The 25,967-nt window shown below is 37.7% G+C and overlaps 1 protein-coding gene and 1 pseudogene across 1 annotated transcript; one reads left to right on the forward strand and one right to left on the reverse strand.

Annotated features, from left to right (window-relative positions):
- The first annotated feature begins 3,796 nt into the window (after positions 1 to 3,796).
- On the forward strand, positions 3,797 to 16,550 carry LOC145652119 (NACHT, LRR and PYD domains-containing protein 3-like; annotated as a pseudogene).
- Positions 16,551 to 18,349: 1,799 nt separating this feature from the next.
- LOC145651991 (uncharacterized) lies at positions 18,350 to 19,669 on the reverse strand. Its single transcript, XM_081700886.1, has one exon. The coding sequence runs from the start codon at positions 19,667 to 19,669 to the stop codon at positions 18,452 to 18,454; it is 1,218 nt and encodes a 405-aa protein (XP_081557012.1). The 3' UTR covers positions 18,350 to 18,451.
- Between the last annotated feature and the right edge of the window lie 6,298 nt (positions 19,670 to 25,967).

The raw sequence follows: 25,967 nt of genomic DNA on the forward strand, positions 1-25,967 counted from the left end.
CTGTGGTCGTCTGTCCTGAGTCACTCTGAATTATGGTGGTCTGTCCGGGGTCACTCTGAGCTGTGATGGTGTGTCCTGGGTCACTCTGAACCGTGGTGGTCTGTCCAGAGTCACTCTGATTTATGGTGGTCTCTCCTGGGTCACTCCGAGCTGTGGTGGTCTTTCCCAGAATAGTCTGAGTTATGGTGGTCTGTGCTGGGTCACTGAGCTGTGGTGGTCAGAGCTACTCCAGACTGATCTATGTTTACATGAAAATTAAAAATTGTTAGCTTAGGCAGAAAGAAAAAGAACATGATAATTTGTTCAGTCAAACAAATAATAGAACCTCAGCAGCCTCAAAATATTTATTACAATTTTACATAAATATGTATAACATATGAATAGCTTATGATAAGAATTACAGAAAATAAATGCTACAATATTTCAAATGTATTTTGTTTTGGCTAATTAATATGGATTTGCTAACTCCAGTTACAAAACAAATGATGCAATTATAAATAAAATTCTCAACATTAAAAAAAAGCTACCAGGCAAAAGGAAGGGAAAAGCCTTGGACCTCTGCTATGAAGGAGATGAAAAGAAACAAGGATTCTTTGAGAGAGCGAAGGTCTGGAAAATGTACTTTAAACAAAAGGACGTTTTGACATAGCAGTTGTAAGATCAAATGTCCGTGGACTTCAGTCTACTGCAAAAAGGAAATATTTTGATGGCCAAATTTGACATTTTATGCTTACAAGAAACAAGACTGTCTAGGGATGATCAAAATAGTTGCTTCTTTGTTTTTGATAGATGAAAATAAATTGGACCACATATTCATTTTATTCATCCAAAGTTTTTTTCAATCCTGTCAGATTCATTTTTGCAGTTGTTTTTATATTTGGTAAAGTAATTTGAATTACTTATTTAAAAATATAGGCCTTAATCCCATTGGCCATACTGCCATCTATTTATGGTTTTTTTTTAAGTTTCTTGTCAGTACAACACTCTAACCCCTCATTTCGATCAATTTCTGTTATTAGCTTTAATTAGAGTTTACAACATAGCATTTGGAAAACCGACATGCTTCAATAACAGATAACCCATGGTTCTTTGATGCTATGAAGTCCCAAGCAGCCTAGTAAAAAAATACATTAGCAGTGTGTATGTCATTTCCCTATTTTAAAACGGGAGTCCTCGATTTTTGGGGTTTTCAGCACCAGTTCTTCAACACCAGTTCTGAGGACTCATTAACCTGCAGTTTTAAACTTTGCTTGCATGATCAAATTTAAGAAGAGTTTCATAATTAGCTGATGAGCTGGAATTCTTGCTATTAGAATGACTGTGAAACAAACTAGTGGGCCCCGGTAATGAGTTAAAAAAAAAAAGCAATAGTTATAAAATAATCATAGTTTCAAGAAGAATAAGAACTGGAGGAGTATGGTATTTACCCGCGCCACCACCTGGTTGTCCCCAACCAGCTCCTTTAGAGGAAAATAATACAGGCATGTTGGAATTGCAGCTCCAGTGTTTCACTTTTATTCGACTAGCTATGTCAGGTAAAAGAAATCGCAGCAAAGGCGGAACTAAGCACAAGGTTCGCTGTGACGACATGCAGGTCATGTCTAATGCCATTATTCGCCATCTGGTCCGTCGTGGCGGCGTCAAGCGTAACTCCGGTCTGATCTACGAGGAGACCCGTGCTGTGCTGAAAGTGTTCCTAGAAAACGTTATCAGGGATGCAGTTACCTACATCGAGCACGAGAAGAGGAACACCGTCACCTATTTGGATGTGATTTTTGCTCTGAAATGCCAGGCACCACTCTTTTGGGTTAAACTTCGATATCAAACAACACGAAACCACCGGCACTTATTAGAGCCAACCATATCATAAGTAAGAGTGTATCTCTTAGAAGAGGGCCATGGAGGGTTCCATGGAGAATCCTTATCATTTCAGTAGTGGAGCTGGCACTGACCTGAGGTAAAACACGAACACAAACATGTCTGCTATGGATAGTAGGTCCTCAGTTTTGAAATCATTAGTATTAAACAAACAGTTGTTCAGGACATGCCTACAAGGCTTAAGGGCATTCCACTGGGGTGATCTCTTAGCCATTCAAAAACCTAGGTAGGTTTTCATAAACAGGAAATTAAATATAGTCACATGAATTTGTGTATGTGTACTGAATCAGTATGAGGAAGATTCCTGGGGAGGCTGACGTGTAGATGAACACTAGCTTAATCAGAGTTATTTTTATTACCTAACCAAACATAGTAATGTATATATCACAACAGGCTCATCCAGTAACTCTAATATGGTGTAATATGCTTAATGTGGTTGGCTATCATTATGGATGGAGTACTTATAATAGCAGTAGCATTTTTAGCAGCTTGTTGGACTTTTTAAGAGCTGAATGGTGCTCCAGAACTAACATTTTGTAAAATTAGGCTGTGAAAGTAAAGATTTAAAACAATCCTCCCAAAGACTTTGAATATCTATGTGAAATTATAGGAAAATACATGATTATTTTGGAAATGCTTGATGTCCCTGGATTAGGGAAACATTTTCTAAAATTAGATTTTAGAAAGTGTGCTGAATCTGCAAGGAAGGATGGATTCAGGGGACAGGAAAGGCTTGTCTTCATGAACATTTAAAACAAACAAATAAATAAATTTAAAAAATAAAATAAGAAAAAAACAGCCACGAAACAGACAGTCTTTCTGTTCCTTATTTCAGCGGTTCTCAGCAGTACAGTTCTGTTTGTGAAGTCTCTTGCTCTGAGTATACTGAAACAAAAGTACCCGTTTAAGTAGGCTACTGTTAATGACATGCAGTGTAACATGTATGCTGTCTTTAAGAGGTCGCTAGTTCGTCTTTATGATCACGTGTATTTTGGGCGATCTCTTGTGAGAGAGGGGAGAGAGCTCATTTGGGAAAGAGAGCTGGACGCTGTCACTGTATTGTTTCTCTAGCCTTCTTAGCATTTTCAGTAATGCCGTTATGGTGCTTCATATTGTTTCCTTTATGTATATATAGAACATTAGTTGCCATGTGAGCTGGCTTGGTATGGTCAGTCTATAAAATAAACGAGCCTTTCATTGTACCCACACTAATGTCCTCGTTACTACATATGTGCTCCCTCTTAACTCCGTGCATCACAGTTACTCTGAAGCAATTGTTCCTCACTCCGGGTAGGAACTGTTACAGCATTTTCGACCCATTTTAATCATTCGCTGGTTCATTGGTTGTGTTTCCGCACAGTAGACAATACTTGACCACACCACACTCCTACATAGGCATGTAAAAGTTAATAACACATGACGGATTGGATTGCTTATTTAAACCAGACATTTGACCGGGCACATCCTCCCTTGCCTCCTCTGATGAACCGCCTAACGTGTGTATTATTATCAAGTGTATTATTTTCAGTCCTCATGCTGCACTTCATCTGAATTATTTTCTATCTAATATCACCAGATGGGGGAACCAGAGAGCAGAATCTCCAGATCCAAGCTGTATGTCTATGAAAAGTGACAGCTCCAAGCTTTTCCCTCTGAGGTAATAAAAAGCGTGTTTACAGGAAAAAGAGATTTAAACATTGAATTAGTCATGTTAATAACATAAAACATGAAGGAGTATAGAGATTCTGTGTCCTTTTAAAAAAATGTCTATTCTGGTTAGTAGTCATTCATAGCCCAGAGCATAAACGCTGATCCTGAGTGAGCAGTAGATATGCTGCCTGTAGAACTGGACATGTTATTAAGTGCTGTGTCCTGTGCGGTATATACTAAAACAGACACACCCACACCCACACACACACACACACACACACACACACACACACACACACACACACACATGCAATGTCAGAGTGTATCACAATGTATATATGAAATAATGAATAAAATGCCTTGTGTTTCAGTCTGATTCATGTATTTATTTTATCCTCTCTCTTTCATCCTGACTCTTCCTCTTTGTTTCTATTAACAGGAGGGAAGATGATGAACTACAAGATCAGTCCAGGTGTGGAGTGTGTGAGCAGCTTCTGACAGATCCAGTCTCCATCAGCTGTGGACACAGGTTCTGCAGACAGTGTATCAGCAGCTACTGGGACCAGTCTTCTTCATCAGGAGGGTTTGGCTGTCCACAGTGCAGAAAGAGATCTAGAACCCGTCCTCTTCTACACCCACACAAAGACATGGAAGAGGCCATGCAGCACGACTGTCACACTCCAGTGCATGATGTACTGCATAGAGTCTTACACACCCACAAAACCAGCATGAAGAACAAGTATGAGAGCTTATTTGAGGGAATCAATACACAAGAGAATAAAACCCTCTTGAACCAGATTTACACACAGCTCTACATCATAGAGGGAGAGAGTGAAAGTGTGGATGAAGAACATGAGGTTTTACAGATGGAGAAAACACTCAGGAAACAACTGTTACAAGACATTCCAATCAACTGCTCTGACATCTTTAAAGCTGTACAAGATCCTAAAAAAGAAATGGAAGAAGAGAACATTAGAGCTGTGATGGCTGAAGGTGTCAGACACACAGAAGAAAAAGAAGATAAAGGACCAGAAATGCCAAAGCTCAGAACGGTTCTGACTAAAGGAATTGCAGGAATTGGGAAAACTGTCTCTGTGCAGAAATTCATTCTTGACTGGGCTGAGGGAAAATCCAATCAGGATGTAGATTTCATGTTTGTGCTTCCATTCAGGGAGCTGAACTTGATTAAAGATGAGCAGTACAGTCTTCATACACTTCTGTGTAACTTCCATCCTGAGATCAAAGATCTTGCCTTAAGGACATATGATACACACAAATGTGTGTTCGTTTTTGATGGTTTAAATGAAAGCACAATTCCACTGAACTTTCTATGGTGTGAAAATGTATTTGACATTACCACGATATCATCAGTGAATGTGTTGATCACAAACCTCTTCAAAGGAGAGTTGCTTTCCTCTGCTCTCATCTGGATAACCTCCCGACCAGAAGGAACCAGTCAAATCCCTCCTCAGTACATAAACCGTTTGACAGAAATTCAGGGATTCACTGATGCACAGAAGGAGGAGTACTTCAGGAAAATAATCGGTGATCAAGACCAAGCCAAGAAAATCATCTCACACATTAAGACAGTAAAGAGCCTCCACATCATGTGCCACATACCGGTCTTCTGTTGGATCTCAGCCACGGTGCTTCAGAAAATCATTAAGAAAAATAATGATACAGAAATCCCTAAAACTCTGACTGAGATGTGTATAAACTTTATGTGGACTCAGTTACACACGAAGAATGCAAAGTACAAAGAGAAAAATGAGAGAGATCTAAAAACCCTTCTGGAATCCAGCAGAACTTTGATTCTGAAACTAGCGGAACTGGCTTTTAAGCAGTTGATGAAGGGCAATGTACTATTCTATGAAGAAGACCTAAGAGAGTGTGGCATTGATGTCACTGAGGCCTCTGTGTACTCTGGGATTTGCACTGAGATATTTAGAGAGGAATCTGTGCTCTACCAGACAAAGGTCTACTGCTTTGTGCATCTGAGCTTTCAGGAGTTCCTGGCTACTTTCTATGTGTTTCAATGCTGTGTGAACAAGGACATTGAGGCACTGCAGTTTTTTATGCCTCAGCATTGGGGCTGGTACAGAAACCGGTCTGAGAATGTTCTACTGGAGGACCTGCTGGAAGGAGCAGTGGACAAAGCCTTGAAGAGTCAAAATGGACACCTGGATCTTTTCCTCCGGTTCCTGCTGGGCATAACACTGGAGACCAATCAGAGACTCCTACAAGGCCTACTGATACAATCACAGAACTGTTCAAAGAGCATCAACAAGGCAGTCCAGTACATCAAAAAACATAAAAACAGAAAGCATTCTTACTGAGAAATCCAACAATCTCTTCCTCTGTCTGACTGAAATACATGACCAGTCCCTCTCCAGGGAGATTCAGCAATATCTACAATCAGATAAAGAATCCCAAAGCAAGCTCTCTCCTGGGCTGTGTTCAGCTATAGCTTTCTTAATGCAGATGTCAGAGGAAGTGCTGGATGAGGTGGACCTGAAGAAATTCAATACATCAGAGGAGGGTTACAGGAGACTGATACCAGCTGTGTACAACTTCAGAAAAGCTCTGTGAGTGTTATGTGAATGAGTATAATGTCATGAATATTTTTTAAAAATAGGATAAATGTGAACACTGGCCACATTTAAGTTAATTCATCATGCCTTGTGATGGTCTGGCACACTGCCCAGGGTTAGTTCCCATCTTGTGCTATCAGAATAGGCTCCACCCCCCATGACCCAGAATTAGATTGGTTTGGAATATGACTGGATGAATGTATGCTGTATACAATACTTAAAATATGTCTGTGGACCAAATGCAAATTTCATACTAAAATTAAATGTTTTTCCTTTACATACAATAAAGTAAATGTTTCAAAGGGTCTAAATGAAAAACAAGTGTATTGTTATACATGACATTAGTTATTATCATGTTTTATAATAACCAGTATATAATATATATATAATTCTATAGTCAATATGCAGTTGGACACACTCTTGGGGGAAAAAAAATGAAAGAAAGAAAAAAAAAACTATTCATACTAATGTTTCCCATTTAGTTTCTTGTTTCACATTGGGAAATGTTAAAGAATGTAGTCCAAAACCAGAAAGAAGTAGAGGACAGAGCTATAGCTATAGGAGAAACCATATTTTTATAATATGCAGTGTTGACAGTACAGCATTATTATGGGTAAATAATAGGTGAGGAGGAAGAAATTTGACTTTTCTTATACACTGTCATCCTTTTACCACCCCCTGGGGGGTCAATCATATCATTGGTTTTAAGTGCTTAACAGTTTTGTGATTTATCAAAATTTCTACTGCTTGTTTGTTTATACATAATTATGTGGTTTCCTCTTCAGCTTATCCAAGCAATTTCTGTGTTACCTGTTTCCATCAGCCTGTTTTAACTGTACTCTGCACTTAATTCTCACTGCCTTTGCAGACTAGATGGCTATGATCTCACCACAGACTGCATTGAAACTCTCTCCTACACTTTGATGTCTCCAAACTACCCCCTGCGAGAACTGCAACTGAGTAACAATAACCTAAAAAATTCAGAATTGGAGCTGCTCTGTTCTGGACTTAAGAGTTGCCACTGTAAACTGGAGATACTCAGGTAAGCCTTCTATCATTTAATACCTGAATTAAAACAAGTTCATTGTAATGTGTGAAGGCAAGGCCGTGATATTTTTATGAATATCCCTGGGTCTCAATATAGAAATTAAGCATTGACTTTGGGGCAAATTCTGCTCTTGAAGTTGCTGTTAAAGTAATGGAGTGGCCTTAAGATGGTTATGATTTTCCCCAAGGGAAATAATGATAGCAAGGGCATGATAAAGACATTTGTTTTCACAAGCAGATTTGCTATTATTAGATAAATATGTCATCCTTCTTGGATTCTGGCACTGATTGTGTTTCTTCAAACCATAATTTAACACCTGAAATGAATGGTCATTATAAAATAGGTGAGCAGGAGACAATAAAACCCGCAATGCAGGGCTACTCTAGAAGGATTAAAATATCTAACCAAACTTTAAGATAAGCAATAGATATCAGTAGAACCTACTAGGAATGGGATGAAGCTATGAGCTGAAATTATTTTACAGTTTTACTTAGTGTAATTTAACACAACTTTAAACTTGCTTGTTTACACTGATAGAGCTTATGGGTTATAAAAATTAACTAAAGTTAAATTGTCGCACCACAAGTGTCTTAGCACATTACTTAGTTTGAGATTTATAAATGCATTAATTCCCCACTGATGGGGATTGTGTTTATAAAATGTATGATTAAAGTGTGTTAACAATAAATATAAACCTAATCATGGACATGACTACATGCAGTAGAAGCTAATAATATCAAAGTGGCTGCTCACTCAATATCTGAACTGTCATCCTTTCTGTTCTCATTATTTTTGGAAGCATTAGCAGCAGTTATATAACAAACTACAAATGTCAAGGGTGTTTAGACCCATAATGCAGAACATATAATCAGTTTATATGCAGATGATATATTACTGTTCCTGCAAAATCATCTCTCATCAAACTATCCAAACTATAGAAATACATTCCAAAATCTCCAAATATATTAACTGGACCAAATCACTCAACATGAGCTCATGCCTCTAAGCACTCAGCACATCACATATTTGAGTATAAAAATCTCCAGATATCTTTCATAGTTGCCTAATCTTAATTTTAATCCATACTCACATCTAAAAATGATAACTGCCAACCCTCATTGACAGAATATCTTCTATCAAAATGATAGTATTACCAAAAGTAAACAATCAATCAATCAAAATGCATTTATATAGTGCTTTTTACAACAGGCACAAGCAGCTTTACAGATGTTTAGGTCCAAGCCTGCCAGTAAGCACCTTCTCACCTCTGATTGCCCCTGTTTTCTTGAAAAAAACCTTGTCTGCTTGACCATCACTTTTCTCCTGTGATTATTTATGATCCTGATTATGAGTTGTTGTTGTTTTTTATTATTTTATTTTAAAGTTAAATTTAGGCCCATGTCTAGACAGTAGACCTACTGCTTAAATTAGGCCCCAGCTCTAATAGTCCTGTTACGGAACGAGGCTTAAGCAGGATGTAGGGATGAGGCACGTTGAGACAAATGTTTTATTTAACACAAAACACCTACACTCACCACACATACTATATTACATCAAATACCAACAAACATATGACGACACAAGAGACACACACTCAACAATTACACACAAGGATCAGATCAGGTGGGTGACAAGAGACAGCGTGACACTACAGACTAACAAACACACACACAGATGTTTGAGGAGGAGGGAGGGGCTGTATTGTAACAGTCCTCCAGGCTTTGGACCTCTTTTTGTATTGTGTTTTAATGTATGTTCAGTCTGGGGCATTAAAATAGTGTAAACAAGCTATACCGTTCAAGGCTGCGTAAAATGTGTCCCATGAAAAGAAAAAAAAAAAGTTATGTGATAGAATGGCTGGGTGGTTGTTCTCTGAAACATCCACAAGATGGAGACATTTGTTTGGTCTCCAAATGCATTTTTAAATGGGAAATGTTGGTCATTCATTTCTCTGTCATCCTGGGGTTAAATATACACAGATGAATGTGTTGAAAAGCTGGAGAGGGGTAGTATTTTATTTTTAAAGCTCCAGATGCCTGGATGGTTCCATGTCTGGACAGTGAATGATCAGATTTGGGGTGGTGTGTTTCTTTCTTACTGTTACCATACAAACACTCCCATCAATTCCATACTGTTGAACACTCCATTCCCATACTATCAGAAAGTAAAATAAATGACCATTATAAGCAAATCATAAATTTGTAGTTTTTGTAGTCACTCTGTTTTTTGTTTTTTTAAAATGTATTTTGTTCTCTTTAGGCAACAGTGCATTCCCTCTTTACTTTAATTGTACAGTCAGTTAAGTAGCTTGTACAAGGAGAAATAAAAGGCACCACTAGCATTCAGTAGTGATACACAAACACCGACTCTTGACCTTTTGACTTTAGCTTTCAGCCTAATACATTAAATAGATGCTTTTCCTATTGTACTAAGCAGATTACGTGTTACATACTTACACCTTCTTAATAAGCCTTCCTCATTTGTATGTTTTTTTATTACTTACTGGCTTTGTTTTGTTCTTTGATATGTTGTCTTATTTCATATATTTCAAGTGTTCACCTGGCATACGAGTGTTCTGTTTGGAATGTTATTTTTATGGCTGCACAGAAAAAGTCTGATATTTGCTTATTTATTAATGAATTGGTAATAAAGCTTTCACATATCACTCTTTCATATCAATTTTGGTCAACAGTTACTGTACAAATCACTTTGGACTAAAAATAAATATGCAGTCCTTAAGGTCATTTTACCACCTTTGTTTACCATCTGGCAAAATTATAATTCTGAGTCATTAAATATATTGTAAAATCTGTCATATTGATCTGCCTTTGTAGGCTACCTATCTGTAATCTTGGGGAAAAGACTTGTGAAAATTTGGGATCAGCTTTGCAACTGACAAACTCAATCTTGAGAGCACTGGACCTTACTAACAATGATCTGCATGATTCAGGAGTGACACTGCTCTCTGCTGGACTGAAGAGTTCACATTGTAAACTGGAGATACTCAGGTGAGCTAAAAATGTAAATATTAAGTATAAATATAAAATATAAGTATAAATATAGAATTATATATTTTTTTTCCCCCTCACACCACATAAAAGTAACTACAGTGGTGTGAAAGTGTTTGCCCCCTTCCTGATATCTTATTTTATTTGTGCATGTTTGTCACAGTTAAATGTTTCAGATCATCAAACAAATTTAAATATTAGGCAAAGATAACACAAGTAAACACAAAATGGAGTTTTTAAATGAAGGTTTTTATTATTAAGGGGAAAAAAAAATCCAAACCTACATGGCCCTGTGTGAAAAAGTGATTGCCCCCTAAACCTAATAACTGGTTGGGACACCCTTAGCAGCAACAACTGCAATCAAGCGTTTGCGATAATTAGCAATGAGTCTTTTACAGCACTGTGGAGGAATTTTGGCCCACTCATCTTTGCAGAATTGTTGTAATTCAGCCACATTGGAGGGTTTTCAAGCATGAACTGCCTTTTTAAGGTCATGCCACAGCATCTCAATCAGATTCAAGTCAGGACTTTGTCTAGGCCACTGCAAAGTCTTCATTTTGTTTTTCTTAAGCCATTCAGAGGTGGACTTGCTGGTGTGTTTTGGATCATTGTCTTGCTTCAGAACCCAAGTGCGCTTCAGCTTGAGGTGACGAAGAGATGGCCAGACATTTTCCTTCAGGATTTTTTGGTAGGCAGCAGAATTCATGGTTCCATTCACCACAGCAAGTCTTCCAGCTCCTGAAGTAGAAAAACAGCTCCAGACCATCACACTACCAGCACCATATTTGACTGTTGGTATGATGTTCCTTTTCTGAAACGCTGTGTTACTTTTACGCCAGATGTAATAGGACATGCACTTTCCAAAAAGTTCAACTTTTGTCTTGTCAGTCTACAAAGTGTTTTCCCAAAAGTCTTGGGGATCATCAAGATATTTTCTGGCAAAACTGAGATGGGCCTTTATGTTCTTTTTGCTCATCAGTGTTTTTTGTCTTGGAACTCTGCTATGCAGGCCATTTTTGCCCAGTCTCTTTCATTTTTGCCCAGTCTCTTTTTCATGGAGTCATGAACACTGACCTTAACTGAAGCAGGTGAGGCCTGGATTTCTTTGGATGTTGTTGTGGGGTCTTTTGTGACCTCTTGGATGTGTCATCACTGTGCTCTTGGGGTAATTTTGGTCGACCAGCCACTCCTGGGAAGGTTCACCACTGTTACATGTTTTTGCCATTTGTGGATAATGGCTCTCACTGTGGTTCGCTGGAGTCCCAAAGCTTTAGAAATGGTTTTATAACCTTTTCCAAACTGATACATCTCAATTACTTTGTATCTCATTTCTTTGGATCACAGCATGCAGTCTAGCTTTTTAGGATCTTTTGGTCTATTTCTCCTTGTCAGCCAAATGCTATTTAAGTGATTTCTTGATTGAGAACAGGTGTGATAGTAATCAGGCCTGGGTGTGTCATTCACAAAGTGCCATGTAGGTTTGGATTTTTTTTCCATTTAATAATAAAAACCTTCATTTAAAAACTGCATTATGTGTTTACTTGTGTTATCTTTGTCTAATATTTAAATTTGTTTGATGTTCTGAAACATTTAAGTGTGATAAACATGCAAAAAAATAAGATATCAGGAAGGGGGAAAATACTTTTTCACACCACTGTATGTCTCATAATTATTAATCTCATTAATAAATCAGTCTTAATTTGTCAGTCAAATCATATTGATCACAATCCTTAATTTTTAACTAAAGAAAGTAACATACATTATTTCATTTCTGAAGGATTAAATAAGTGTGCTTTACTTTTGGCCACATTCACACAGCAGGTAAATATGGGACAAATCTGATCTTTTACTCTATATGTGATGCACAATTGTAATTTGGACAGCAGCACGAACAGCAAAAGCCACAGTTATTCTGTTATGTTCATTTCCAATTAGGGCCACTTTCATATGTGGTCATAAAATCGGATCAATATCTCAAATGTGGCAAAATTAATCAATTTGCATTAATCCAACTTGACATTCATCATATTTCTTGCAGCCAGGAAAAAAAGACAAATGAACAGTGAGGGAGTATTTCAGTGAAAGGCTAGCCAGACAACATTTTACAGTGTTTTCCATTTTTAACACTGTTGACTACAAAAATCTATATAATAATAACTATAGGAACAATAAGCTTGTTGCATTAGTGGACAACTTGGTGGAAATAAATTATACATTTAATAACACACAAGCTACTCAAAGTCAAAACCAATAGAATCAACAATCTGTTTATTTATAGTGTAAATTAGCTTGTGTGTGTGTTGTGAGAAAGAGGAAAACAAGGTTTGTGCATACTCATGTAAATGTACATGCATGATGTTAAAGGAGGTGGAGATTTGCTACTTTTGGTTCTCCATACAAGAACCAACAAAATAAAATGGCACCACGTGTAAATGGCAGAATGACATGGCTGTAGGTTATGTTCAGCTGGTTTTGTTCTATCTGATATATTCTAGGTTATTACTTATTTTTATTTATTTTTTTAAATTTCTGTTCATTCTCTGTCTCTGCTCTGCACTTAAGTTCTAACTCTTGAGCGAAGCTTGATTTGTAAAACATAGGGTAACCTGCACACCAGTGATGAGGTGCCCAGTGTGTGGGCAGGTAGGGATACATTTCTGGAAGAGTTCGCCAAGTGCTCCACTTAGTACAGTAGCATTCAAAAAAGACTTAGTGATAATATGACGGCTGTAGTCCAAATCATAAAGTTTAACTGATTCTATGGGAAGACTGGAAGTATCAACTAAGCATACAGTGTGTTATGATGACACATGATATATGTTCAACCTCATAAGCCTTTTTTTCTCAGAACATGGTGTCCTACAAAACTATATAAATACATTATGCCTTTTAAAATACATAACATGGAAATAACAACAAAAATACCCATATTTGGTTAGACTTGGTTTTTAAGGTTACACACAAATAAGTGTTGAAAAAAAAAGTTTATTAATTTTAACATTTTATTTAATTTCATAACAAAAAATGTTTGCAGTTAGACAGTACAGCCTGAGAAGCATGTGAATTATGTCACTGAATTTGTCTCTATTTGTTTTCCTCTCCTTTTTTGCAGATTGTCTGGTTGTTTGGTCACAGGGGAAGGCTGTTATTCTCTGGCTTCAGCCCTGAGTTTAAACCCCTCACATCTAAAAGAACTGGTTCTGACCTATAACCACCCAGGAGACTCAGGAATGAAGCTGCTCTCTGCTAGACTGGAAGATCCACTCTGCAAACTGGACACACTTAAGTATGTGAAACTATAGTGGTGTCCGTATAAATGTATAAGGGGGTATATTCAAATTGATACTAGTCTATTTAGGTTACTTTATGTAGTGTCAATGATATGCTTAAATTTGGGTTTGGCTTTTGGCTGGTCAGTGAATTGTCTGATTTATTGTACAATAATAGATACAAGATAACACAGTCTGAGTGAGCATCAGTGTAGCTGTGCTGTTAGATGAGATTGTCTTTGCATCCTGCCAAGCCTCCCAGCATTACAAGGATGAGGGTGGTGCACTGAACACTCTTAAAATAATTAATTGCCAGTTTATTGAAGTGTTCATGCTGCTACAAATGTTAAATTATTGTAAAATGAATACTTTAGCACAGTTCTTCTCAGGAGCTTCGTACTGAAGCTTATGCCAGCATTAATGACCAAAATCTAAAGTGTAATGGGAGTGAGGTGGGGGGCGAATACACATGCAAAGTACCAGCGACTTGGACTTGAGAATGAGCAGAATCCAAAACAGGGGAAGACATATCGAGAATGATAAACAGGTCAATGTAAAGAAATGGACTAGTTTAATAACAGAAACACGAGGAACAAACCAAAAAGATAAGAGGCCAATTCAGGGTGAGGGTGAGCACTGGATAAATAAAGAGACTAAATATTGAAGGGGAACCTACGGGATAACAAGGAAGCATAAACAAACAGGGTAAACAAAAAGGAAGGGGAAAGAAACCTAAAGGGAGCAAAGCGACAAGGAAAGAGACTAGACTACAGCGTGGGATTATAGATCAGGAAAGAAACTTAGGAGAGTACACAGAAATAATTTATAGCGGACAGGAGATCAGAATCAACTTAATGAACATTAACCGGCAAGGCAATATCGACAAAGAAGGCAACATAAACTAGAATACCAAGAGAAAGCATGTAGGAACCAAACAAAAGATAACACTAACAGGAGAATAACAATAGTAAACAGAGAGAGTAACTTAACTTGAAACACCAAGAACGATTACAGCGTAACCATAAGCGAAGAAGAGTCAGAACATCAAAAATACTTAGAAATGAAATTATAAATGACCAACAACCCTAAGATTCAGTGACACGGTTTAAATATACAAAGATAAAAAGAATATAAACAAGGAGCAGGTGAAAGCAATGACGGGTGTTGAAAACAAACGAGGAGGTGGAGAAAACGAAACTAAGGACTGGAACACACGGAAGAGATCATGAAGCCAGGGAAACAGGAGAAGCTCCGGTCCGCAAACATGATATAAAGTCTGGTAAATGTGTAGGTTTATTTTTTATTTTTTCAATTTTCTTTCCACAAAATATTAGTTAGTTACATCTTGTTTATATAGGCTATTACTTAACATTATTATTGCTATGACCATGACAAAAATGAAATAAAAAAAGATTTATGTAAGACAGGATTATGATAAATCTTAACTATAAAGTACAGAAGTTCTTAATTTTATTAATTTAGCACAAAACAACACCAAACCTTTTGTTAATGCGAAACAATATTACAAACTTGGAGATAAGCAACAGAACGTGCAGGGGAGCAGGAGAGTGGGGATGCTGAAAAGCTCCACCATGCCTGCTGTATGTTTTATATAAGTTAAATAATGTAACAGTATTGACAAATTAATTTCCTCTGCAAACATGCAGTTTTACACAAACATATCAGCTGATTGATAATGACATGTTCCCACAAAGGAAAAAGAAAAAGAAAAAATAACACTGAAATAATAATTTAGAAATTACTGGCATGTGTTTAAATTATCATGGTAAATTATAATATTATTATACTATACTATTATAGTATTATAGTATACTGCTATTATAGACTAAAATGGTTGGAATGAAGGACATGTGTGTATGCCTCTACAATGTAACCTGAGTACTGAGGACTCTGTGGTTCTAATTCATACGTCCAACCCTATCTGTAATTAAACAGTTTCCCAGTGGAAAAGCTGAATTAATGTAGCCCTGTGTGTTTGTGTTAACCACAGTCTGAATGTAGACCTATACTGAATGAGTGCAGTAATAAATAGTTGAACTACACTGGGAGAAATGACAGATGGGTGAGAAGATCAATAAAAACTTGCTGTCAATGAAAATACTTTTCAAGAAATTAATAATTCTTACATATTATTATTAAACTGTGTGTGTGTGTGTGTGTGTGTGTGTGTGTGTGTGTGTGTGTGTGTGTGTGTGTGTGTGTTTCTGTGTGTCTTTAGAATGGAACATGCAGGGATGATCAGAATCAAAGAAGGCTTTAAAAAATGTAGGTTCACTGTATGCACACACACACACACACACACACACACACACACACACACACACACACACACACACACACACACACACACACACTCAATTTGTGTCCTTGCCTTTAACCTTTCTTCTTGTGCACAGACGCATGTGTGCTCTCACTGGATCCAAACACAGCACACCCCCATCACCATCTGTCTGAGGGAAACCGTAAGGTGACATGGATGGAGGAGCAGCAGTCATATCCTGATCATTCAGAGAGATTTGATGGCTGTGAGCAGGTGCTGTGTAGAGAGACTGTGTCTGGACGCTGTTACTGGGAAGCAGAGTGGAGGGGGAGTGGAGAGTCTGTTGTAGCAGTGGCATATAAAGGAATCAACTCAAAAGGAGGCAGTACTGACTGTGCATTTGGATACAATGACAAGTCCTGGTGTCTCATCTGCTCTAATGAGCGTTACATTGCCAGGCATAATAAGAATCACACTTTCTTACCTGTCCTTACCTCCAGGTCCAACAGAGTAGGAGTGTATCTGGACTGGCCGTCAGGCACTCTGTCCTTTTACAATGTCTCCTTGGACACACATACATTGACCCATTTATATACATTCCACTCCACATTCACTGAGCCCCTCTATGCAGGGTTTGGGTTTTGGGCTGTGTCTTCTGGTACCTCAGTGCGAGTGAGATAGAATATCTTGTGTTGTGCAGGGAAATATCAGACAAACCTTACTTTATATTGTGGACATCTTGTATCAGCAGGATTCAAAATTCAATATTTTTCAAGACTCAATTTTTCAGACTACTTAGTAGATATGTCAGACCATATTTCACACGCGCACACACACACACACACACACACACACACACCCTTTTGGTTTTCACAAAGTTTACTGCCTCAGTTGTTTTGTCCGATATTTATATGATATAGATAAGTTTTTTTATAAAAAAATTTTTATTGACAAATACATCTAGTTTAAGCAAAGACTTAATATTTACAGTGTTGACCCTTCTTTTTTTAAGACTTCTGCAATTCACCTTGGCATGCTGGATATCAGCTTCTGGGTAAAATCTTTACTGATGGCAACTAATTCTTTCCTAATCATTGCTTGGAGTTGATAGCAGTTTCTGTGTTTTTGTTTGCCCACCCTCTTTTTGAGGATTTACCATAGGTTCTCAATGGGATTGAGATCTGGGGATTGAGATCTGAGACATGGTGCTCCGTCATACTGTAAAAAAAAATAATAATAATAAAAAATTGTTTATCACCAAATTACTCCTGGATCGTTGGGAGAAGTTGCTCTTGGAGGATGTTTTGATACCATTCCTTGTTCATGGCAGTGTTCTTAAGCAAACATTTGAGCAAGCATTCAGCAAAAGGGCTGAAATGCAGTGGCTGGAATGGAGTAATTTTTGTGATGAAGTTGATTTTCATGGCCAAGAATGACTGACTTTTTAGTTAATTGCAATTCATCTGATCACTCTTCACACTCTAGAGATAATGCAAATTGCCACCATTGAAACTGAGCCAGCAAACTTTGTGAAAAGCTAAATTTGTGCTAGTCTCAACTTTTGGACATGACTGTACATTGTTAGCAAAATCTTGACTGCATACTTGATATTTCAAAACAGTAACAGGCCACCATCACAATTCGGTATGAGCACACAGATATGCACAAAAAGTCAGTTATACATGAGTCATTTGTTGGTTTAAAGGGCAGCAAAAGACAATTGACAAGTTAAATGATCTGCTACAGGAAACTCTGGTCCAAATTAGAGTGTTTATGAGAATGCCTTTGCTAGTTGCATCTTTTCAAAGATCATTCAGTAAGCTAAAAGGTATCAAAACACACCTTCAGTCAAATGTGAACAATGACAGTTTGGACCAATTGGCAGTGATCCGAGCTGAACACAAATTGGCCTGGTCAACTGGTCAAACAGATGCCTAAATTTATTGTATTGTTGCTAAATACTAGTGCATAGCCACAAAATGTAACTTAATGATTAAAATAGTTATTAATCTGAACTTCAAATAAGCTATTCTTGGCCTTTTGTACATATATAGCAATCCCTGTGATTCTCTTGAAATACTGAAATTTAGATAATCTTGATTTTGCATACCCCTCAACAAATGAGTGTTGGCAAACCTTTTTAGAAATAAACACAATGAAACTTTGGAGTAATGAACAAGTTACACATGGTTGTAATGTCCCCTTTTTGAAATAAAGTGGTCCAAAATGTAAATTGAAATCCAAATGTTAAATAAGGTAAGATATAAATGTAATCATAATGTATGGGAGCTATATGAATGCATTATTTTCTGAATACAAGAACAACAACAGACCTCTGAAATGTACTCTGTTACAATCTAATGTATTGAAGAAACTGCATGAAATTATTGTCTGGCTTTGGATACATAAGGAATTTTTGCTGATGTAACAATTTTGCTAATACATGCAGGAGACAGCAATGACTACACAAAAGCCTTTGAAAAAAAATGTGTAATATATATTCAAATTCGGGGAGCAGCCTTCTAAGGTTGGAGTATCTACTTGTGGCATTAAGAAAGTTGATAATAAAGTGTAAAAGGACAGTCAAATAACATTTACAATATAGGCCATATATAAATGTTGGTAACACAATTGTACTTTTTTTTTTTTTATTCTAGACATTTACATACGTTTATGACATAGGCAATGCCACAGAAAAAAAAAGAAACACTAAAATGAATATCATATCAATCTGTAATTTCCATCAAACCAGATACCTGTAGAGTCTTATCAATGTTTGGTATGAGTTCTGAGGCAAAGTCCCACACCCTTTTATCAACAACCAGTTGATCTTTGGTAAGAGTCCCTTGTCGTGGTGATCTTACATGAACAATTCGACATACATCAAAAGGCACAAAAAAGACATCTCCATATTTTTGGGGTACGTAGTGCACTGATGTTTGCACTACAGTCCTTGGATTGATAATCATTTTTCTGGGGTTGTCTAAGTCTTTTCTATCTGGTTCTCTATAAATATGTTCCATAATATTAACACCGGGTATATTTCTCCATTCTGGCCGACTGAATCGATCACTCTCTTCAAATTGTGTCTTGGGGAAAAAGTGACTCTCAATGAAAAACACACCCATGTCTTTGTGCTGCTGTTGAAGATCCTCCATCAGTAATGGAAGGTTAGCATGCTTATAAGGCATAATGATTTCATCAATGTCATTCAGAAGAACATATTTGGACTGATACATGTTTCTATAGATGCACTCATTGAGGGTTACCAACTGGCCATAATACTGGATTTCTCCACCATGGTACATAAAGTCCCATCCTTTAGATGGGTTAAGGAAATGGTCAATAGGCCATGGAACAATCTCTAAAATTCCTTCCCTCTTATAATGCTGTAAGAGTTTCTCCAGGTCAGGTCCACAGCTCGTATTGTAGATAACTATATGTTGAACACCTAGAAGTTTGTATATCTCCACTGTTTGGGCAAATTGCAGAACATTATTGTAGCTTCCAAAGAGGTTTGAGATACATACACTGAAGTTGAACTTAAATGATTCCCTGGTCACTGTGTTCTTTATTGGTAAGAGATCTTCAGAATAAATGGCAGAGATGTTTCTACTAGTTGAAATGGATACAAATGCTGCATCTTGAGTGTGTGCACCATCACACAGAACATCTGAAGCTGCATATGGAAAACCAAAATGGTCACTGTGTATCTGGACTTCAGCCTCAGCAGTCTGGCAGTTATGGTCATTGTTACAGTAGATGCAGTAAAGAGGCTGCAGACTGTCCCTTCTGATTATGCTGATAACTCGAATGGCCTTATTGATTCTGTGATCGATGAATGCAGACACCAATAAATGTTTTGAGTGTTTAATGGGGGTTATGGAAAACAAACTGAATTTGTTTGTTTCAGAACCATTGAATCTAGATGGCAATATGTCCATAAATGTATATCCAGTAAACATTTGAGTAAGGATGACCCCTAATAACACAGAAACTACAATCAAAACAAAAAGAGAGAATTGCTTTTTTTCCATCTTAATCCACTATCCAGAAAAAAACACCTGCAGATTGAAACAAAATAATTGCATTAATACAACCACTACAAGCAGTTTCTCTTTATTTTCGGAATACACATGTATACACATGTTCCACTATAATGGGAAAATTAGTGACCAAAAAAATTAAAGAATTAAAAAATAACAAGGACTAAAAAATGTTCTGCGATGTGAGCAGGCTTGTTATTGTCCTAGAATTAGAAGCTCAGCATGAACTAACCACTAAAATCTAAACAGGTTGTACTTGTAACAAACGTTCTACTATAAATGACATTATACTTACCCATTTATGGGTAAAGTATGTGCACTGAGTTGCCATTTCATAGATACACGTACTCAATAGCTGTACCAAAGTGTCTATCAGTGCTGGGTTGGGACCAGATATACAAGATATGCAATGCACACTCAACCTGTTTTTGATTGGCATGTGGAATCCAAGTAGTGTTGAAATGGATTTACAAGCTTGGGGGGTGGGGGGTGGGGGGGGGGGCGGATTTTGACTCTGTGATTTACAGTGTTATGGAATACGTTTGTATTATAGTCATACCTATCATCTAATCGGTCTGGCGTTGTGGAGGGAACTGCTACCTACTTACCGAATTTCATGTCTGTTGGACCTTTGTTCTCGTCTGGGCGATTGGTTTTATTAATGGATCTGAATAAGAATTATTAAACAAATCTCTAACATATAATAGGGTTACAGCACTGGACCCCTAATAATAATGGCAATGATGCTGTTTACAGCGTCTCCCTTATTTCTTATTTTCTGTGCGTTTTGTAACGTGCATGCAATTAAGGTTTCTCCGTACTCTTTTTCAAGCCAGGCATTTGTAATGGTAGATCACGCGCGCAAGCAATATTTTTAATATTTATGAATTATGAATTAGCAGGAATTACTCATGAAGAATATTAAGTAATTATTAGAAGGAAATAAACTATCGCTAGTGTTATTAAATGTAGAGAGGCAAACTGGCAGAAAATTGTCGACAGACTAAATGCGTAAGCACGCTTTTTACCACATTTATGGGCGCTTTAACATTAAAAAATTGTTATTGGAAAGTACAATACAACATAATACAACTTAAACGGGCCAACACACTACGTTTTAGGGTAGGCAGTTCTGTTTTAAAAATGTGCCTCAAAGCCATACAGGACATTTGGTCTTTAGTAAGCGCTTTACTGCACCGAGTGATTTCGATGTAGGGTCCTAATACTTTGCCCAGATACTATGCATTCTGAGTATGTAGCGCTGGTAAAAGTCGTCATCCGAAAAATCAAGTGGATCTGTCCTGTCTTGAAACGACCTTGGTGGCCTGAACTTTCTGCGCGCTAAACGCGCTCCGTCATCCAATTCAATGGCTACGAATAGATACTCCATGTTCGATCATGCAACAGCCTTCACTGTAAGCTACTGTAGCCTACATTTTAGCGAATCTGTATCGCAGGCAGTTGTATCCATTCACTTATGAACTAATGACAATCGACAATTTTCAGCTTTTATATTTAAAATGAATAAATATGAATTGCAATGTGCTGTTTACGTAAATACGTGTATTATTGTAATTTTGTACTCTGAAGGCCTAAATGAAAATGTATCCAATCACTTTTTAGCATGAATACCTATTCAGCATTAATAATGCCTGAGTAAACTGCAAATTGCCCAAAATTATATTTAAATACAGTACCTAAGTACAGCCATACAGCTATTGTTCACCTTTGCAAAAATACATTATACAAACGGGATATGCAAAAGGCACTGCAGTTAATCGGATAGTACTGCCGCGGAGAGTAGCTCTTGAAGAGAGTGTTTCAAGCCAGCGAAAATCTGTGAAATTGATTAGTTTTCGTCTAGTTGCTCGTTCCCATCTGGTCCACGGGTGCAGTAAACTAAGAACTACTTTATACCCATTTATTAAATTTCGGAATACGAAGACCAGTGAGAAACTTGCAGAACTCGTTCGTTTTCTCACGCCATTCGTTAGTTTATTCTTTTCTCATTTGGTTATTGGGGATTAGTGACAAATATAAAGGTATGTTGAAGTATAAGGGTAGTCTGAATGCAACGAGTCTTGGTTTGAACTTGGTCAAGACCAGATTATTAATGAAGACTAATACACAATACAAACAGTTTACAGGACTCTGGTACAGCCAGATGAGTTTAGAGTATAATAGCGGCACCAGCTGTGTTTCAAGCCACAGAAAAAAAAAAAAAAAAAAACTAAATTAAAATCTAATTAGTTGCCTTGAAATAACTTACTATTCACTGTAAAATGTAAGGCAGCTCATTATGTACAGTTATATTCTGTGCATAACAAATAAACTGAAGTCATTGTGTTGTTTGAGTGTACATATTGTACCTTATTATTTTGTAATAATAATAATAATAATAATAATAATAATAATAATAATGGAACTACCTTTAAGTTTTTACTTACCTATCACTGACGCGTATGTCTTTTTGCATGTATTCATTACTCCCGTACAGACTAGTCTATTTACAAGAACCTGGTTTTTCCGCGAATTTAATGCACAGGTGAAACAGCAGGGGGTGGGTCTGTGTTGAAAAACAGTTCTTATTGGCCAAACGCAAATGATTCATAGATCTGCATATCTGAATAGTCTGTGAAACTAAGGAGAAGGGACCTCTCAAAAACAAGACAAAAGACAACCTATTCCTCTGTTATTATCTTAGATACAGGGTCTGTTTAAACGTGTTAAGTGTGTTCGTGTTTAACGTTGATATTGAATGAATGCCACCATTGTCTTTTATGCTAATTGTTAATAAATGTTTCACCATGTCGAGGGAGTCTGTGCGTCCTGCCCTTGCGGCACTCGGGCAGCCGTTACAATGATCTGTAGGCAAATTGAACCATTACTAAATTATTTATAACAACTAAAAAGATAAAAACAGTATAAAAATAAACATATAAATAAAATATAAAATGTATTTATTATTTCAAATAGATTTTAATACACACAGGGATATAAGAGAAAATAAATATAATTATACATGCTTCAAGAATAAACTTTCCAGTGAATATATAGTGTTATGCATTGCCCAACTTCACACCTGACCCCCACACCTGTCTCATACACTATCATACAATGTATCAAAGTAAGAGCAGTACTCATTGGGAGAGCATCGTTTTCTAGCACGAAATAGGTAATAGGCGCGGTGGTCATATTCCTATAAAGGGCTCATGTCAGGACCCCAGTTTCTTTCTCTGCTGAAACCAAGAGCACATGATTCAATGGCCAACAGGACCTTGACCTGCTGACCTAATAAGATGTACAGGAGGAACAAAGTCATAATGGATGAGATAAAGAAGTGATATCTGATGATGATGATGATGATGATGATGATGATGATGATGATGATGATGATGATGAATATAACTGATCATGATGATTCAGCTTCATGTGAGGAAGAACTCCCTGAAAACCATCAAGCTGGGAGAGACATTTTTGTCAAAGAACAGGCTTTGCTGTGGTCCACATCACTCTTTGTTGATCAGGGCAGGCTGGCAGCACACAATCTAATGCAGATGACTCAAGGGCTTACAAGATTAGCTATGTCCAATGCCAAGGACTTTGCCTCAACCTTCTGCCTCTTTACTACACCAGACATTGAAAAGATCATCCTTGAAATGACAAATATGTAGGGTTTCCGCAAGTATGGAGAAAACTGGAAGAAGATGGATGTCATTGACCTGCGTGCCTACATAGGTGTACTATTCTTGGGTGGTGTATACAAATCCTGAGGGGAGGCCACATCCCGTCTTTAGGATGCTGAGAGTGGAAGGGCAATTTTCTGCATTTTTTGTGACCCTGATATTGAAATCTGTCTCTCTTTGTCAAAAGGTCATTGTCCTTTCAGACAGTACATGCCTAGCAAGCCAGCAAAGTATGGAATCAAGATCTGGGCTTCCCTGTGATACACAATGCCGCTACGCTTAGAAAATGCAAGTGTACACAGGGAAGCCAAGGGGTGGAGCCCCCGAGATGAATCAAGGGATTTGTGTTGTTCTTGATAAGACTGAAGGTCTGACATCTGTTACGTGTGACATTTTTTTTTTACATCATATGAACTTGACAAGTACTTAATGAAGAAGAAGATAAGCATGGTAGGCACAGTTAGAAAGAACAAGCCTGAACTCCCTGCTGCACTCCTTACAACAAAGCAGAGAGACATATTTTCTTCCAAGTTTGCCTTCACCCCACTACCATGCTTGTTTCTTATTGCCCAAAGACAAACAAAAACATCATCCTCATGAGTACATTGCACAAGGATGCTAAGATCCGACATTGTGAAGACAGGAAGCTGGTTATGATCCTGGACTACAGCAAAAACAAAAGTGTAGACAACCTGGACAAAGTGATTGGAGCATATAGTTGTCATCGTCATCATTGCTTTTCTGTGCACTCCAGCCGTGTGTTAGATTACCCCCAGCACCCCTTAGCCTCTGTTTGTTTTACCATTCATGTTTCCTCATTTAATAAACCACCTCCTGCATTTTGCATTCTACCTCTTGCCTTGTTCCTGTCGGAAGCGTAACATAAGCCAATTGTGATAGACCTAGAAGATTTAAAGAAATAAAAGCACCTTTATTGCGCACTTATTAAACTAGTAGACTAGCTGTCCCATACTAATGCTAAAAAAATTGATCTGAAGATAAATAAATAAACATTGAGAATCTGAGGATCAGTAGTCACCTGACTATTCTCTGCTAAATGTAATACATTTACACCCCACCCCACCACCACAATACACTTCTGCACAGAAACAGTATACAATTTAGGTACCATACACACACAGAAGACCATAGATACCACCTATAACACTATAGGCAACACTCATACACTGAGTACCACAAATGCACACACACACAGACTGTCCTCACCATAAGCAACACCTAGTTGTTAGCAGCAGATCAGGAGGAATGACTGTAGTTTTATTTGTTTTAGAACCACTGTAGAACACATGAGTGACCTGAGGAAATATGAATATGAATGAAGCACACTCTGTCCTACACAAACCCCACCCACTCCTGCTGGAAATCCAACATGCTCCTCCTGCTTCTATTCTGTGCTGATGGGGACATGGTGGGTGAAGCAGGGTGGGGTCACCTAGGAGTTCCCAGCCTCCCACTGGCACAGAGGCACTGGGGGCTCTGTTCAGCTTGCAGGCCCTTGGACCGGCGCAGAGAGAAGCATTGAGCAGCTGCAGCCATGCAGCTCAACAACTGTGTTCAGGCGCCCCTCTCCTGAGCACACAGTGTAAAGGGATGAAGGGGCCCCTTCACACACACACACACACACACACACACACACACACACACACACACACACACACACACACACACACACACTGCTGCATATTATCTATATAACTGATTTGCTTGTTTTTCTGTGCCATTCCATTACCCTGCTTTTAAGTTAGGATGCATCCCAATTGTGTACTAATTACCGATGATAACTAGTATTTGAATATGTAGTATGCAGTAGAGTTAATAGTGTCAATGTGGGATAAACTCAAAAATCCACAAAGCATACATAGAACTGGTTGGTTTTTGAGTATGGTTTTGATGGACAACAACAACCCACAATGCAATGCGAAACAGAAAGGGAGCTACTCAGGTCTGGGAAAAAAAAGCCAGACAAGAACACGAGTTAAGTCACGATGGTGGCAGGAGAATGGGTGTGTAAATGTGTATCTTAGATTCCTTTTAAATTCTTTTTAGGAAAAATAAAGTAATTTACAAAGAGAATAAATTATTAATATATTAGTAAGAAATCTATTTGAAACGCACGTTAATTTGGATAAGTTATCTTGCTAGGTAGCCACCTAGAGTGGTGTGAAAAGTGGTTTTTTTTTCAGACACTTTTTCCCACCACTGTAGCTAATTGTTTTGCATTTATAAACAAGTTAGCTAATTAGCTACCTAGCTGAAAGCAGCTAATTTTAAATTAACATCTTAGTGAGAGACATATTATTTGGAAATACATGCAGAGACATATACATTTATAACGCGTTGTGGCCCGAGTGCCGCAGGGCGAGGGGCAGGACGCACAGAATCCAGCGACTGGGACGTACATTTATTTACATAAACACAAAACGATATTGGTACTCACAAGCGTTACAAACATTAACATGAACATGAAATGGTTTACAAGAAACAAGCAC

Source organism: Electrophorus electricus, chromosome 18, assembly GCF_041902795.1.
Source record: "Electrophorus electricus isolate QZ-2024a chromosome 18, ASM4190279v1, whole genome shotgun sequence".
NCBI lineage: Eukaryota > Metazoa > Chordata > Actinopteri > Gymnotiformes > Gymnotidae > Electrophorus > Electrophorus electricus.